The sequence below is a fragment of the Achroia grisella genome, unplaced genomic scaffold, assembly GCF_030625045.1.
Source record: "Achroia grisella isolate CSIRO2021 unplaced genomic scaffold, CSIRO_AGI_Agris_v1 utg567, whole genome shotgun sequence".
NCBI lineage: Eukaryota > Metazoa > Arthropoda > Insecta > Lepidoptera > Pyralidae > Achroia > Achroia grisella.
The window spans coordinates 1,759,091-1,776,992 of NW_026712947.1; the positions used below are offsets into that span (position 1 = coordinate 1,759,091).

General features: G+C 35.8%; 1 protein-coding gene across 1 annotated transcript in view; it reads right to left on the reverse strand.

The window, feature by feature from the left end:
* Positions 1–17,902, reverse strand: part of LOC131848642 (protogenin-like) — a 206,717-nt gene that overhangs the window by 50,504 nt on the left and 138,311 nt on the right. The window contains exons 2-3 of the mRNA XM_059198564.1: positions 6,120–6,303; positions 3,725–3,849 (exon numbers count right to left, since the gene is read on the reverse strand). Of these exons, the coding sequence (XP_059054547.1) occupies positions 3,725–3,849; positions 6,120–6,303 (309 nt within the window). The remainder of the gene's footprint in view (positions 1–3,724; positions 3,850–6,119; positions 6,304–17,902) is intronic.

A 17,902-nucleotide genomic window follows, 5' to 3' on the forward strand; every position in this document is an offset into this window, starting at 1 on the left:
ACGTAGTTGGCAAACGAGTAAATGAAATAAGCCTATAAAAAGCATATAAAAAAAGCCTATAATAATAATAATAATAATATCAGTACTCTTCACACAGCGCCATCTAGACCAGTTAAGCTAGCTAAAGATTGTGTTATGGGTACTAGATAACTGATACAAATACATAGATATATTTTTTTCTCGTAAATACATACAATGACATACATATTATACATAGAACATCCAGTCTGGGTGTTTGTTTGTTAGTTTGTTGTTAGTTTTTGTTTTTTTAAATATTATATTATACATAGTATAATATAATATTTAAAAAAACAAAAAACAATCATACTCATGAATACACATGTTTTTGTCGTGCGAGGAATGGAACTTGCGACCATCGGAAGTAAGGCGGTGTGCTAACCTGAACCACCGAGGCCGTCTTATGGATGCCTGAGACACCTGAAGTGTCACGCGTTGCCGATCCTTAAGAAACCTTAATAAACAGTTTTCATGTATTAATACAGTGATTTCTAAAAATGGTTTAGGTGTACAATCTATACATATAAATAAAATTGGAGTGTCTGTTTGTAATATTGAAATAACCGTTTTTACTACATGCATATTAATATAAATATGGTACATACACCAATAATAACATTTTCTTACAATTTTTGTCAGTCTGTCTGTTTGTTCCGGCTAATCTCTGAAATGACTGGACCGATTTTGACGGGACTTTTATTGGCAGGTAGCTGATGTAATAAGGAGTAACTTAGGCTACTTTTATATCAGAAAAATAAAGTTAAATTCCAGACGAAGTCTCAGGTACAACAGCCATTTCATTAATATTGTATGTAAATTAACTGAAATATCCGCACAAAGCCGGGGTCACTAGTATTACTTAAAAGCCGGAGTTCAATGTATTTTAATATGTTTGTATTGTATATATTATAAGTTTGTTTAAGCACTCACTTATACTAGAATTAAGCGAAGTGAAAAGTGGTTGAACTGTTTTACATTTGATTCAAAAATTGCCTAAAACAGTCTAGAATAAGTTTACTTAGGAAATATAAAGAGTAGGCTGTTAATGAGGCTTTTAGGCGGCACGTGTATTAAAGTAAAGTAATACTTTATACCTACCACAGAAATCATATTTCATCATAATAATATTAACCAGAGTGACCGACATAGCCCGAAGAATTGCGACTCTGAAGTGGCAATGGGCGGGGCACATAGCTCGTTGGACAGATGGCCGTTGGGGCAGTAAAGTCCTCGAGTGGCGACCACGGACCGAAAGACGCAGCGTGGGAAGGCCTCCAGCAAGGTGGACCGACGATCTGGTCAAGATCGCTGGAAGGCATTGGATGCGAGCAGCGCAGGACCGATCGTCGTGGAGATCGTTGGGGGAGGCCTATGTCCAGCAGTGGACGTCTTTCGGGCTGCGATGATGATGATGAATAATAACCCTGGATAATTCACACAACGCCACCTAGTCCTAAGGTAAGCAGAACTACTATGGTCACTTTATAATGTATATAGATATATTATACATATGGGTACTACATCAGACAGTTTAGATCTGTGGAGTGAAGCTCTCGAGTCTTCTGAATTGCGCATTAGTATAATTAAGATTAAGTATATGGTGTTGAACTTCGGCCCCGAAATATCTGGTACAATAAACACTGAACTGAAGTTGGACGGAGAAATCCTACCAAGAGTAAGCAAGTTCAAATACCTGGGTTCTGTTATTTCGGAGGATGGTACGATTACTGCCGACATTGCTCATAGAACCATGTCTGGGTGGAGTAAATTGCGCGATCGTAAGTTACGCTTAGAGATAAAGTCCGAAACGAGCATGTAAGGGGCAGCTTCGGAGTGGTACCTATTACCGAAAAGCTTAAATAATGTAGACTTAGGTGGTATGGACATATTCTGCGTAAACCTGAAAACCACGTTGTGAGAAAGTGCCTTTCCATGGCTACAACAAAAAGAGGACGAGGCAGACCACCAACTACTTGGCTGTCTAATATCCATAGGGACATGAAGGAGTTGGGCCTGTTGAAAGACGATGGCTACCAGCGAAATGTATACCGCCCCAGGATTAGAAGATGAAAGCGAGGATGAAGAAGATATATATTGGTACTATATAACATCTTTAAACATAAAAATTAAATGTCATGTTGTTTGTCCGCGATGGACTCCTAAACTCCTGAACCGATTGCAAATTTGATTGGCAAATTGTGTGCAATTTGATCCAACTTGAAAGAACCTTAGCCACGCGTGGCCGGGACTGCTAGCAAATATGAATAGAAACACCTAGATCAATACAAACAATCATACTCATGAATAGAAATGTTTGCATCGTGCGGGAATCGAACCTACAACCGCTAGAAGTAAGGCGATGTGCTAAACCGTTACTCCACTAAGGAATTTAATTATTGAATTAATGAACTCAAATGGCATCATGATATCACAGGATGATGATGGTATCACAGGTGTCAAATGATGATATCATGTCACTGGGGGGAAAGGGGATTGTTAGTAATGTGGACTGATGATCTTATTGCTAGCAATGTACCATGTCAGGTTGACCTCCAGGTGGTTTCCCTTGGAAACCATTGTACTAAATTCTTGGTGAATTTGTCACGATGGGCTAACTAACCTGATCTCATGCTCATCCTATCATACCCCATTGGTGCCCCGCCAATGTAAACCGTTAGCGCAGGCGGGTGCACCATTATCTTATCTTCTATAAAAAAATCATATCATGTGATGGTGTGATATGTGCTATGTTACCACTTACCATCAGGCCGTACGCTTCATTACCATTTCAGTTACACAGAAAACGAAATTCAATAAATAATAGCGAACTTAGCAGAATGAAGTCAGGCCGAGTCGAGTTAATATAATAAAAAGAGCAGTTTTTTTTGGGCAATCGAGTAAAAGCAATAAATTGTTCACAATGTAATATACTTTCGCGAGGGCTCCATTGATTATGTAAACACGCGCTGTATCCAGCATTTGTAAGCTGAATCTAGCGGCCACCAGAGAAAAACAGATATTATATTCAAATTCAAAATATTTTCATTCATGTAGATCTATTACAGACTCTTATGATATGTCAAATGTACCGTCAGTTCGGAATGATTTCGAGATGAGAAGAACTCGGCTCGTATTTTTTATTAAACGAGCTTTTGCCCGCGGCTTCGCCCGGGTTAATCTATCCCCTTAGGGGTAGAATTTATCAAAATCCTGTCTTACGGGATGCCTACGTCATAGTAGCTTTATGCATGCAAAGTCCCATTCCGATCGGTTTAAAATTGACAAAGTTTCATACAAACTTTCATCCTCTATTTTATCCCCTTGGGGGTAGAATTAATCAAAATCCTTCAAGTCAATTTTAAACCGATCGGGCTGAGACTTTGCATGTATAAAGCTACTATGACGTAGGCATCCCCTAAGACAGGATTTTGATAAATTCCACCCCTAAGGGGATAATAGGGGATGAAATTTGTATAAATCTTCTTAGATTTTCGACTGATTGAACCACCCAATAGCTTGATAGTTTTAGCGCCTAAAGACAGATTAGTTAAGAATATTGTGTACAAACAAGTTTTGTAGACCCTAATTTTTTGCACACGCTAAACAAAAGTAAAGCCGCAAGAACTATACCTAATTAATAATAATACTGAACGTGAGCGAAGCCACGGCAAAAGCTAGTATGTAAATAAAGTATTAAAGTACTCACGGGTAAACTTCAAATTAACCGGATATCCCAGGACATAGCCCCCGTTTTGCCACACCTTGCACTGGTACACTCCCTCGCTATTGTTCTGTTTGCGGCTCACTTCCAGGGTGCCATTTGTAAATATCCTGTGGGAAATAGCAATAATATCTCAAGACGATTCATACAGCACCATCTATATAGATATACAAGTGGTAGGTACTGTAAATAGAATTAGTGCTAATTGGTGGTTTGTATTCACACACTTAAACTTAAAAATGTAAAGTAATAATAAAATTATTTAAAAGAGCAACACGCAAGTTTCTTGCTCGTTCTTCTTGTGATGAGACAGCTTTCCGAACGAGCGGTAGATTAAAAAATGTAATGACTATTCAAAAGTGCTTCAATGTAAGTTTATTTGAATAAATGATTTTCTATTCTATTCTATTCTATAATACTAGCCATCCACCCAGGCTTCTACGGGTATACATGTGTTATACATATAAACCTTCCTCTTGAAAAAACCGCTTCAAAATCCGTTGCGTAGTTTTAAAGATTTAAGCACACATAGGGACGGACAGATAGAAAGAAACGGAAGACGGAAAGAAAGAAAGACAACGAATATAAGCGAATAGACAACGACGGAGATTTTGTTTTATTTTGATCTATGTAAAGGTGTAGTTAATTTGAAAATTCAAATCTGATTTAATAATTGGATATTCTTTAGGATTGTATTTAGTTTAGTTACCCTTTTACTCTTTAGGATTTTATTTAGTAAACTATTTTTTTTTATGGATGATAAAGAAATGGTGCACTCGCCTGCGCTAACGGTTTGCGCTGGCGGGACACCAGTAGAGGATGATAAGATAAGCATGAGGTCAGGTCAGTTAGCCCATCGTGATAAATTCACCAAGATGGTTTCCAAGTGGAACCGCGTGGAGGTCAACCTGATATGGTACATTGCTAGTGATGGGGTCATAATCCACATTACTAACAATCTCCTTTGCCCCTAAATTTCTCTGTCGCTTCAGGCCTGCCTTGTGTAAAACAATGTTCATGAACGGTATAGTCAAATAAGTTTAGTGAGAATAGGCTACGGTGAAGGTTTACCATCAGATGGGCCAATCATGGAGTTACATAAAAATAGTACCAAATTAGCATATTTATTCGTTAATGATTCAGTATAGGTTATATTATGTATAATCTTACTAATATATTATATATTTATATACTATAATTATATATATACACTATATATAATATTTGACGACCTCGGTGGTCTAGCGGTCTAGTCTACCGCTTTACGACCGATGGTCGCGGGTTCGATTCATCGCACGGCACAAACATTTGTATTCATGAGTATGATTGTTTGTATCCGTCTGGGTATTTTCTATGTCTAATATGTATGTATTTACGAAAAAAAAATATATGTATGTATTTGTATCAGTTGTCTAGGACCCATAACACAAGCTTTAGCTAGCTTAACTTGGGTCTAGATGGCGCTGTGTGAATTGTCCTGAGATTGTTATTATTATTATTATTATTATTATAATTCTACTATAATTTTACTGTAATAAACGCCAAAGTTTGTGAGTATGGATAGATGAATGTTTGTTACTCTTTCACGTAAAAATTACTGAACGGATTTTTATGAAACTTTATAGTAATAGAATAGAAATCTTTTATTCATATAAACTTGAAAAAATTTTAAGCAAATTTTTATTGAGCTTTTTTTAATTTACCGCTCATTCGGAAAACTGTCTGATCACAAGAAGAACGTGCAATAATAATAATAATAATAATCTCAGGACAATTCACACAGAGCCATCTAGACCCAAGTTAAGCTATCTAGAGCTTGTGTTATGGGTACTAGATAACTAATACATATACATAGATATATTTTTTTTTAATACATACATATTATACATAGAAAACACCCAGACCGATACAACCAATCATACTCATGAATACAAATGTTTGTGCCGTGCGAGGAATCGAACCCGCGACCATCGGCCGTAAAGCGGTGTGCTAGACCGCTAGACCACCGAGGTCGTCAAAATAAATGCAATAAAGGTGCAATAAATTTACGCATTTAAGATTATACTGATAATACCATATCAGTGGCATGTTTAGGAGCGAATTTAAGATTATAATACCGTTTCACTCTAGCAATGTACCATGTTAGGTTGACCTCCACGCGGTTCCCCCTGGAAACCATCTTGGTGAATTTATCACGATGGGCTAACTGACCTGACCTCATGCTCATCTTATCATCCTCCACTGGTGCACCGCCAGCGTAAACCGTTAGCGCAGGCGGGTGCACCATTCCATTATCATCCATAAAAAAAATTAAAAAAACCGTTTCACTCGCGTGTTTAGGGCGTATCTAAAATTATATATTAGCCAGAAAAGGTATTACCTTTTCTGGCTGAGTTCCACGTTGTCTCTGGTCCAGATGAAGGTCTGCTGCTTGTCCAGCGCACGTGGCTTGTCATCGGACGCCAGCGGGGGCGGCGGGGGACGCGGCTGTATCCTATGGCCGTCTGCCACCACGCACGGCAGTCTGGCGCGTGGTGACGGTGACCATGTTACATTATGTACATCTGTAACAACACATTATATATTAAATCATGTAATTACCATAGATAAACATTTTTTTATTGAATGGATAATAATGGAAAGGTGTATATGAATAATTGCGTAAGGTTTTACAACAAACTACCAGAGTCTATAAATATTTTTAATATATTATCTATATACAGTGATATAAAGATTATCATTGTAATTATATTTCAGCTGAGAAACTTGGATCCCTCACTGCAAACATACGTGATGGTAAAAACACCGGATACTACACAAAATAGTCAGGTCCTGACCATTCCAGTTTGGCCGGTGGTCAAGACCAAGTCTTCGTTTTACATTGGCAAGTATTTAAATAATAATAATAATAATCTCAGAACAATTCACACAGCGCCATCTAGACCCAAGTTAAGCTAGCTAAAGCTTGTGTTATGTGTACTATGTGGACGGATCGGGCTGAAATTTGGCATGCAGGTAGATGTTATGACGTAGGCATCCCCTAAGAGAGTATTTTGATAAATTCCACCCCTAAGGTGATAAATTAACGCGAGCGATGCCGCGGGGAAAAGTTAATCTATCTATAAAATTATACAGGAATTTAACATGACGGTTTGCCGGAGGGACCACGTATCGGTCAAACTGACTTTGAAATTTCGCATCGTATTAGGAAATGAGTTCAAACTCTAACAAATGACTCGGGTGTAATGTCCAGATCATTTTAATTGTGTGATATGATTGGTTATACGACACTGATGTACTATTATACATATAGACATATACATTAGAAGCAACTAAAACCCTTATAATTGGGGCATCAAAATTCATTATCGTAGACACCCCGTTGAGATCATACATCTATACATATAAATAAAATTGGAGTGTCTGTTTGTAATATTAAAATAACCATTTTCTACTACATGCATATGAATATAAATACGGTACATATGTCAAAATAACATTTTTTACAGTCTGTTCCGGCTAACCTCTGAAATGGCTGGATATAAAAATTACGTGTCACGTTGTTTGTCCGCGATGGACTCCTAAACTACTGAACCGATTGCAAATTTGATTTGCACCTAATGTGCAATTTGATCCAACTTGAAAGATAGGATACATCTCAATTTATAGCCGCAGTATATATTTTATTCAAGAACCTTAGGCACAGCAACGCGTGGCCGTGTCTGCTGGTATAAATATATAATTTTTAATTGTAAAGTTACAGCTTACGCAATATATATGGTGACATACTAGAACATAATAATAATATATGACAATCTGTATGCTGAAAATCAAGAAGATGAACAAACATAATACAAACCTTTTCGTACAGCCGACCCTTGTGTTATTAAATATATATTATAAGAACTTACTTTTTGTCGATTTGTAGAGCTTCAATATATTCTATAGAAATGCTATAGAGGAATTCCGGAGAGACCTAATTTATAAAATAGGTAAAAACATCGTATATCTATAACAACAATAAATAACCTCACATATAATGGAGGATGACAAAATGAAGTAGACTTAAGATATTGTGTGACAAAGGGCTGGGAGGAGTTCGCCATAGTGACCTAGACCTAAGACATTGTGTGACAAAGGGGAAGAGGGGTTCAACAAAGTGACCTACACCTAAGACATTGTGTGACAAAGGGGAAGAGGAGTTCAACAAAGTGACCTAGACCTAAAACATTGTGTGACAAAGGGGTGGGAAAGATCCTAAATTACGTGACATTCCAAAAACTGATGTTCCTAAGTATTAAACCTCAAAATTTAAACTCTTAACGAAAAAATAAAAAAATCTTCTTCAAATTATATTGCTTTTAAGATTAAAAATAGACTATGTCCGTCCTTGCAATAAAATCTATCCGCATATTAAATTTCATTAAGATCTGTTCAGCCGTTTTGTCGTGATAAAGTAACATAGAGACAGATATATAGACATAGAATTTGAATATAAATATATTAGTATTGAAACATTATATAATACGGACAGACAGATATTAATATTAATATATACAATGTATATGTCTTACTGAACTGCTTCCGACGTGTGCCAAATAAATGATTTTCTCCCCTCTTTCTTTCAACCCTTAAAATTGCAAATGAATATAATAATATTTAAATTAAGCTCCGTATCTTATGTTCTCATAACGTATTAAGTGTAATAAAACACGCATAAGTCGACTCTTTATGACACCCTATATAAGTTACTACCCCATACAACCCTTTACGTGGTATGAGCAAATAAAAAGTTATATATATACGTTAGTGCATATAAACAGTCATTCTAATGTTATTTAAAACCCCCAGGGGTGAGTGGAGTGTTAGTACCATGTCAGATCGATCTCCACGCGGTACCCCCTGCTATTAAATATTGATGAGAATTTTTTTTTTATTGGGTTGTTCTGATGTATATGCTATATTACTGTAAATTTTCACTAAAATCTGTTCAGTAGTTTTCGCGTGAAAGAGTAACAAACATTCATTCATACTTTTTTAATTTTTTTTATTGTGTTGTTTGGGCTATTGTCATATGTGTGTAGTACCTGTAGCACTGCGACCTACACAGATCTATTGTGCTCGCCCTTTTTCAAAGTTCGCTACCTAGACCCGTCAGGGACAAGAATTGAAGGATATTCTTAGGAGCGATGGTTTTTATCTCCTCGGGAAAGAGTGTAAACTTTCCAAAGGAGATATTTCGTTTATGCATGAGTGGGCTATAACCATATAGGATGTGTAGTGGCGTTTCCTCTTCAGTTTGGCAGAATCTGCAGGTTTTTGTCGTGCATAGGCCTAGTTTAGCCATATGCTTGTTTAATTTGCAGTGTCCTGTGAGGTCCCTAGTCATCATGCATATGTTGTTTTTACTCAATAGCAGTAGTCTATTGGAGTATTTGTTCGAGTAGCCCGATATTGGGGCTTTTGAATATGTCAATCCTGGCATTTTTTGCCAGTGATTCAGTGCTTCTCGTTTGGTTATTAATTTGAGATGTCCCAGGTTTCAAGTATACCGTCCACATAACAGCAGCAGAGATGGTCGCATCCCATATTTCGGTGTGTCATGGGCGGAAAAGTGAAGGAGAAAAAAAATGGTGTAAGGCACATGATAAAGTTCTCTGAAATGGCAAGTGAGTGTGCCGTGAGAAGTACCACGTGATATGAACTGTTCTATTCAGTTATATACGTTTATAGAAAGAAAGAAAGAAAGAAGGACAAATATGTATTTATGCAGTGCTTTTCAACAATGCTACAATATAAAAAACAAACAAACGAAAAAAAGAATAAAAAAAATGTATATATAATTAAACTTAATTTACTTAGTAGATAATCTATACATATAAATAAAATTGGGGTGTCTGTTTGTAATATTGAAATAACAGTTTTTTACTACATGCATATGGATATAAATACGGTACATACATCAAAATAACAGTTTTTATAATTTTTGTCTGTCTGTCTGTTTGTTCCGGCTAATCTCTGAAATGGCTGGACCGATTTTGATGGGACTTTTTTGAAGGTAGCTGATGTAATAAGGAGTAACTTATGCTACTTTTATATTAGAATAATAAATTAAATTTCATTTAAAGTCGCGTGTACAGCTAGTTAAAAATAAACATAAAATAATCGTTTTTTACATCCATATAGGCACTCAAATTGTTCCACTCAGCTTTATTGTACGTCCCATGTGAACATACAGCTGGTTTTCTGTGGCACAAAAACGAGAAAAACATATATATACATTAAAGGAAAGAGGGAGAGGGCAGTATTTAAAATATTAAAGATAATAATTAGACACTTTCCGTTCATTTGAATTACGTTAGAAAATAAATCACAAGCAATACGAATATCACATCCATTCCATCTGACGTCAGATTCATCACATAACACAGTAAATAAGAGCCCTTAATAATACCGTTTTGATAGAATAGAATAGAATAGAAAATCATTTATTCAAATAAACTTAATTTAAGCACTTTTGAATAGTCATAACAATTTGATTTTTATCTACCACTCGTTCGGAAAGCTGATGGAATTAAATCTCGCATTCGAAAGATTTAGATAACCATGCGTGATGTATAATAGGGTTCCCCCGCTACTAGACAATTTAATTTTAATCCCCAATATATAGTATAAAAAATTACATATAACATGCGTGGAAAATTCTATATATCATGAAAACTGTCTAGGGAGATCGTCTCTATTGGATACCCGATTTAACTGCCTAGTTCATCAAAGAAGCCGGGAAAATCATTGAATATAAATAGATTCCCCGAGACAAACTCCCAGAGTCTGTACTCAATTTGCCAGAAAAAAAATTGTTATAAAATATTTCTTTGTAAAAAACCTTATTATAAAATTGAAGAATTTATCATGTTTTTGTAGAAAATATCTAACTTAAAATTCATAGCGCTGACAATGTTATCTGATTGAACAGAGATTAAGTGCGTAGCGGTTTCTATGTTGATTGTCGCATGCCTAATCCTTGTTGTTAATTAAATATAAGTAAATCAATATTTATTTAAAAGAGCAACACACAAGTTTCTTGCTTATTCTTCTTGTGATGAATCTGCATTCCGAAGAAGCGGTAGAATCAAAAAACTTGACTATTCAAAAGTGCTTATATTAAGTTTATTTGAATAAAGATTATTTCTATTTCTATTTCTATTCTGTGGACCGATGCTAATGTTCTAATGTAGGATTCATTTGGATAGTACCTACAGACAGAAAAATATACAAAACACTGTTTATGCTGGGATTTCATTCTATAAAATTTATTTAACACGTTTAAGACCGCATGCCCACCGGTGGATCACTCCGCAATGAAAGTAAATTTACACGTTGGGACTTGGGACTGAGTGATCACCCGTGGGCACTACAATTGAAATAAATCTAGGGGTTAAATAATGTCTACCTCAAATTATTGTACAATAAAAACATATTTAAAATATATTATAATATACGTAATCTATATATCTATACATATAAATAAAATTGGAGTGTCTGTTTGCAATATAGAAATAACAGTTTTTTACTATATGCATATGAATGTAAATACGGTACATACACCAAAATAACATTTGTCACAATTTTCGTTTGTCTGTCTGTTTGTTTGTTCTGGCTAATCTTGGACCGATTTTGACGGGATTCTGACTTTTATTGGCAGGTTGCTGATCTAATAAGGAGTAATTTTAAGTAGTAAATTTAGTAGTATTTAGAGGAGAAAATTTTGTTTAAAAACTTCAAGTTAAATTTCACACGAACGAAATCGTATTAGATATAATGGCTTATAAAAATCACCTGCATAATATATATAACATATATAATATAACAGCAACAGCATAAAATATATAATATATGAATTTTTTTTGTATAAAATTTCATAAGAAATAAAGTTAGACAATAAGTTTAACGATGAAAGTGACCGCTAACGAGCACTTTCCTGGGAAAACAGATTATCGATGACACCCGAGCTTGACTTTCCCCCAACACACCTATCAAAGGCGACTTTTGGGAATCCGTTTAGAATTACAAAAGCAAAGTTGAAATGCACAAGTCTTAACTTTCAGTTTATTTCTTCCGAAGTTTAATCTTCAATTTTTATATGGCACGTTTCAATACTCGTTATAGTTTATTTAACACGTTGAAGACACATAGAGACTGCCGTTTTTTTATTGTTATCTAGCTATTACTGTTACGAAGTCGCGACTTCGCCCGCGTGGAATTTTTATTTTTCTAAAATAAAGTTTTTTTTTTAAATAAATTTTAGCCTAAGTTACTCCTTATTGTTAGAATTCACCTCATAATTGTAGAAAAAATCCGATAATTTTAAAAATATATTAAAAGAAGGTAGTTTGTTTTTAGTGGGTACTAATGAAGTACCCAATGTAAAGATTATTACGAATATTGTAAATAGCGCCATCTAGTATTTATAGACCGACCTACTACACTGACTTTGGTCTATAAATACGGAGGTCGGTAGTTGAATAATCCTGTTTATTTTCGGACAGATTCGCACACAGCGCCTCAGAGCTGATTGGACCAGCTTCATCACTTGAAAGGGATACAACCATTTAAGAAATGAAAAAGATATCAGATTATTTTATAAAAATATATGAGTATTTATTAGTAAAACTAAATTAAAATATAAATAATGTATCAGCTGTTGATTTTGACAGCTGACATTGCTTTCTTGATTCAGTTATTTTAGAAATATGAAAGCGTAGCGGGTTTTGTATTAATTGCCGCATGCATTCTTATGTGAAATGTGAATACTATAAACATCAGATGGCAATTGTGAGTAGCTATGACGTGGTCTGGTGTTTTGAGTAGTCATGCTCACTAAAATGTCCAGACTTGTGGCGGCGTGGTGGGCCGGGTCATTGGGCTCCCTAAAATATGGTCGAGCGCAGTGATGGCTGGCTCATCCGTCATACTCGTGAACGGGTGCTGCTTGTAGGGACTGGTCTGCTCTAATCACTATGACTGATTTCCTCTTATTAATTGTTTAACCAGTTGGTTATGTATTCAATATTTTTTTTCTTTTTGAGTATTTAATTGAATTAGTGCTAATCGGTGGTTTGTATTCACACACTTAAACTTAAATTGTAAGTAAGAATAAGTTATTTAAAAGAGCAACACACAAGTTTCTTGCTTGTTCTTCTTGTGATGAGACAGCATTCCGAATGAGCGGTAGATTAAAAAAAAAAATGTTATGACTATTCAAAAGTGCTTCAATGTAAGTTTATTTGAATAAATGATTTTCTATTCTATTCTACAGCCGTCCGCGGTGTTGCCCCGATCTACCACTCAGACGTGCATGTATGTGTCAAATATAAAGTGTATGTAATGTTTTTTTATTGATTTAATGTATTTTTATGCAATTTTTATTAAGTAAAAAATATTGGCATTCTGCACTCCTCTATATAAACCATAAGTGTGCGAAATTTCATACTCCTTTGGGCACATAGTTTTTGCTTGCCTGTTAATATATTGATATTTTTATCTAAATATATATAACTCAAAGATGACTGACATAGTGATCTATCAACGCACACCCCAAACCACTGGACGGATCGGGCTGAAATTTGACATACAGGTAGATGTTATGACGTAGGCATCTGCTAAGAAAGGATTTTGATTAATTTTACCTCCAAGGGGATAAAATAGCGGATGAAAATTTGTATGAAATTTTGTCAATTTTAAATCGATCGGGCTGAGACTTTGCATGCATAAAGCTACTATGACGTAGGCGTCCCCTAAGAAAGGATTTTAATAAATTCCAACCCTAAAGGAATAAATTAACGCGAGCGAAGCCGCGAGCCAAAGCTAGTTTATTATAAAATTTATGGAATTAAAATATTTTTTAGGATTTTGATAAATTCCACCCCTAAGAACGGCGAGCGAGCGAAGCCGCGGGCAAAAGCTAGTCATTAGATAAATTCCGTACAAGAACAATTAATAACACGTTAGTGATTCAAGTATTTATTTCATAATTGTTATTTACATATGCAATATTTATAAAACCCACTTTTATGTGCAAATTTATTTGCTTTATTCCGTTCCACGTGTAGATGCCAATAACCCTGAATACATATAATATATTCCACATGCGCAGCCTCGAAATGTTCCCGTAAATTATTTATTGGAGAAAAATTTGGTACGTAAAAACAAATTTCCTGTACCCTACAAGGTACGGGAGGCTTTTATGTGTAATATTAAATAAGGAAATTAAATATTCAGCCAACATTTGGGAACAACATACGGAGCTTTTTATGAGACGCTCTCTGTTTTTGTAATGGAATGCACAAACTGGTGTACGATCCCTGGACAATTCACACAGCGCCATCTAGTCCCAAGTTAAGTAGAGCTTGTGTTATGGGTACTAGACAACTGATATAAATACTTCGCTATTTTTTTGTAAATACATAAATAATATACATAGAAAACACCCAGACCGATACAAACAATCATACTTATAAATGTAAATGTTTGTACCGTGTGAGGAATCGAACCCGCGACCATCGGAACCAATATCGTAGCAGCTGCTACGTTACGTCTACGTATTCTACACACCGTAGCTTACCCGATCTCTGACAAACGAACAGAAACATGTAACGTGAAGCTGTACAAATTTCTGTATATTTAATATATTCCAATGGCCGTGGGTTCGATTCCTCGCACGGTACAAACATAATATTCATGAGTATTATTGTTTAGGTCTCTACGTATATTATGTATGTATTTACAAAAACAATATATCTAAGTATTTATATCAGTTATTTAGTACACATAACACAAGCTCTGTTCAACTTTTAGCTTGGGACTAGATGGCGCTGTGTAAATTGTCCGTTATTAAATTTAAGTCAAACATCATTTAGTTTTTTATGCTGACTGGATGCAACTACTGTCATTGACACTAATCTTCATATATAAAAATCACGTGTCACGTTGTTTGTCCGCGATGGACTCCTAAACTACTGAACCGATTGCAAATTTGATTTGCACATTGTGTGCAATTTGATCCAACTTGAAAGATAGGATAGCTTACATCTCAATTTATAGACGCAATATTATTTTATTCAAGAATCTTAGCCACAGCAACGCGTGGCCGGGCCGTGCTAGTATTATATATAAAATACACGTACAAAAATATCCATACCAAACCGAACATATAGAGTTATAAACACAAATGTTTGTATTGTGAGGTCATGATAACCTAATACTTTTTGTTACAATTTACACTTAAAATCTATTTTACTAAATTTAATTTAATTAAATTTCTAATAACTTCTAATTCATCTATTGAACTTACTCTTCATTGAGTTCAGGATAACTTAATTGTTTTTGTCACAATTAACATTAAAAATATATATTTAAATAAAACAATTTCTAATCTAATTCATCCATTTAACTCACTCTTCATTTTAAATATTTAAAATCTATATAATCATTAAAAATGCTATTTTTTTTTCAAGTGGCTTCATCGAAAATCAGCGCTGCACTGACACGCTGCGTCACCAGCTGAGTGGAGGCCCTTTCAGCTCATAGCGCGATATTAGTTTTAAAGTTTTCTATATTTTTACATCCAGCAGATAATCTTTTAGGCAAGTCGCGTTAGACATGTTGATGCTATGATAAGTAACGTACCCATAGCGATAATTTACGACATTGTTTTTTCTTCTGTCGTGCCTTTGAATCGTTTGTTTGTTTTCTTTTCTTTTTTGCTTTCCATAAACACTCATTACTTCAATCTAAGAGTACCATCCATAGCTACCTGTAATTTCTGTGTTAGCTAATATTCGTAACACCATATTCCTTTGAAATAGGAATGAGTTTTTTCCGGACTACTCTAATGCTGTTGGCCGCAGCTGGCCTTTACTGCTTCACTGAGAATTGGGGGCGAGTGCAGAGCGCACTACAAATCTGCGGAAGGAATTATGGAGCGGCTGAAGGCCAACTCCTGCCTGACGGATATGATTTTAGTCTGAGGGCACCGCTAGGGGTTCGAACCTCGGCTCAGGCTTTTGTAATTTCGATCCCTGTTTAAATTGGACTGGAGATGTATCAGAAGAGACGAGGGTTACTACATACTTCACATGACACAATGTCTGCGGAGCTTTAAAAAGAAAATATGCTACAATATATGTATTTAAACCGACTTTGCCCTCTATCAAATGTCGATAAAGCGCACGTGATACCCCTGGAGTTTCAGGTGTCTATAGACTACGGTAACCATTTACCATCAGATACCGTACTTAAGACACTTGTTTTCCACCTAAGTAGTATAAAAAAATCACGTTGTATCCAAATATTCGCAGCAAAATGTTCCAACATCAAGCGTTGCGGACACCATTTTTTTTTTTTAATTTATTTGGGGAGTTTGGGCTATTGTCAGGCACTTAGACCTATAATAAATCTATTGTGCTCGCCCTTTTTCTACTGCACCTAAAGCCGAAAAATAATAAAGATCTGATTACCCCAACTAGGATTACAGTCGTGAAGGTAGATCTTCAATATAGGGGCGCTACAGAAACGATACATTCCGGTAATATTTATAGATAATTATTTCCCCTGGAAATGTGCGATATGTAGGTTGTGTATGCTTTCGCAACAAATTATCTTTGGATGCTCATGTTTACGTCGAATAATTGAACAGACAATGTTTACGTGAGTAAGTAGTATTTAGTAAGTAGATATTGAATTATTAATGAGTTAACCTAAATATGTATTTGAATAACAAAGTGTTGTGTACATAAGCACTCGCCAGCGGGCCTGTCGGAAATTAAGAACATAAGAGCCCATGTTATGTAACGTTAAAAAGGGATAAGTTATTTAGGATCCCGACATTTCTCATTGTGTGAATACACTATTATTCATGTAAAGACTAGAAATAATTATATGGTGCACCCGCTTGTGCTAACAGTTTTTTTTAGGGATTTTGGGCTATTATTAAGTTTTTTTTTTTAAAGGATGATAATGGAATGGTGCACCCGCCTGGGCTAACGGTTTACGCTGGCGGAGCACCAGTGGAGGATGATAAGACGAACATGAACTCAGATCAGTTAGCCCAACGTGACAAATTCACCGGGAATGTATCACGATGGTTTCCAGGGGGAACCGCGTGGAGGTCGATCTGACATGGTACATTGCTAGCAATGGGTTCATTAGTCCACATAACTAACAATCCCATTCTCCCCGGCTATTGTCAGGTGCTAAGACCTGTAGCAGTGCAACCTGTATAGATCTATTGTGCTCGCCCTTATTTAAAGTTCGCTACCAAGACCCGTCAGGGACGAGAATTGAAGGATATTCTTAAGAGCGATGGTTTTTACCTCCTCAGGTTAGAGTATATAATCTCCCATAGGAGATCTTGCGTTCATGTATGAGTGGGCTACAAGTTCATAAGATGTGTAAATGTACGTTAGCAGGTTACGTTGGCAGGGCACCAGTAGAGGATGATATAAACATGAGGTCAGGTAAGTTAGCCCATCGCGGATCAAATCACCAAGAATTTATCAGGATGGTTTTCCCGGGAGAAACGCGTAGAGGTTAACCTGACACGGTACATTACTTACTGGGGTTAGTTCACATTACTAATAATCTCCTTCAATTCTATATATAGAATAGATATATATATTATTTATGTCGTTACAATAAACATGTATATATATATATATAGTTATATCGACGGAGTGTCGGGCTCCCTCCAGCAAGATGGACCGGCGATATTACAAAGGTGACCGGGAGTGGATGGGTGCGGAAGGCTGAAGAGCGCACGTGGTGGAAGTCTTCGGGAAAGGCCTATGTCCAACAGTGGACAGACACAGGCTGATGATGATGATGAAGTATTTATATCACTCGGGTCATCACTCCACATTACTAACAATCCCCTTACCTCCTCTCAAAGAAGTAAATATTTATTTATTTATTTATTCTTTCTTGCACTTTTAAAAATTGTACAATTTGGCGAGCTTAATGCCATGTGGCATTCTCTACCAACTAAATATTAGGTAAGAACAAAAAGCGGTTGAAAATATGACAATAAATAAAAAAAACAAAGACAAACTGTCAGCAACGATCAAAACCACTACAGGAAATAAACACTATAGTGCTTTTGTAAAG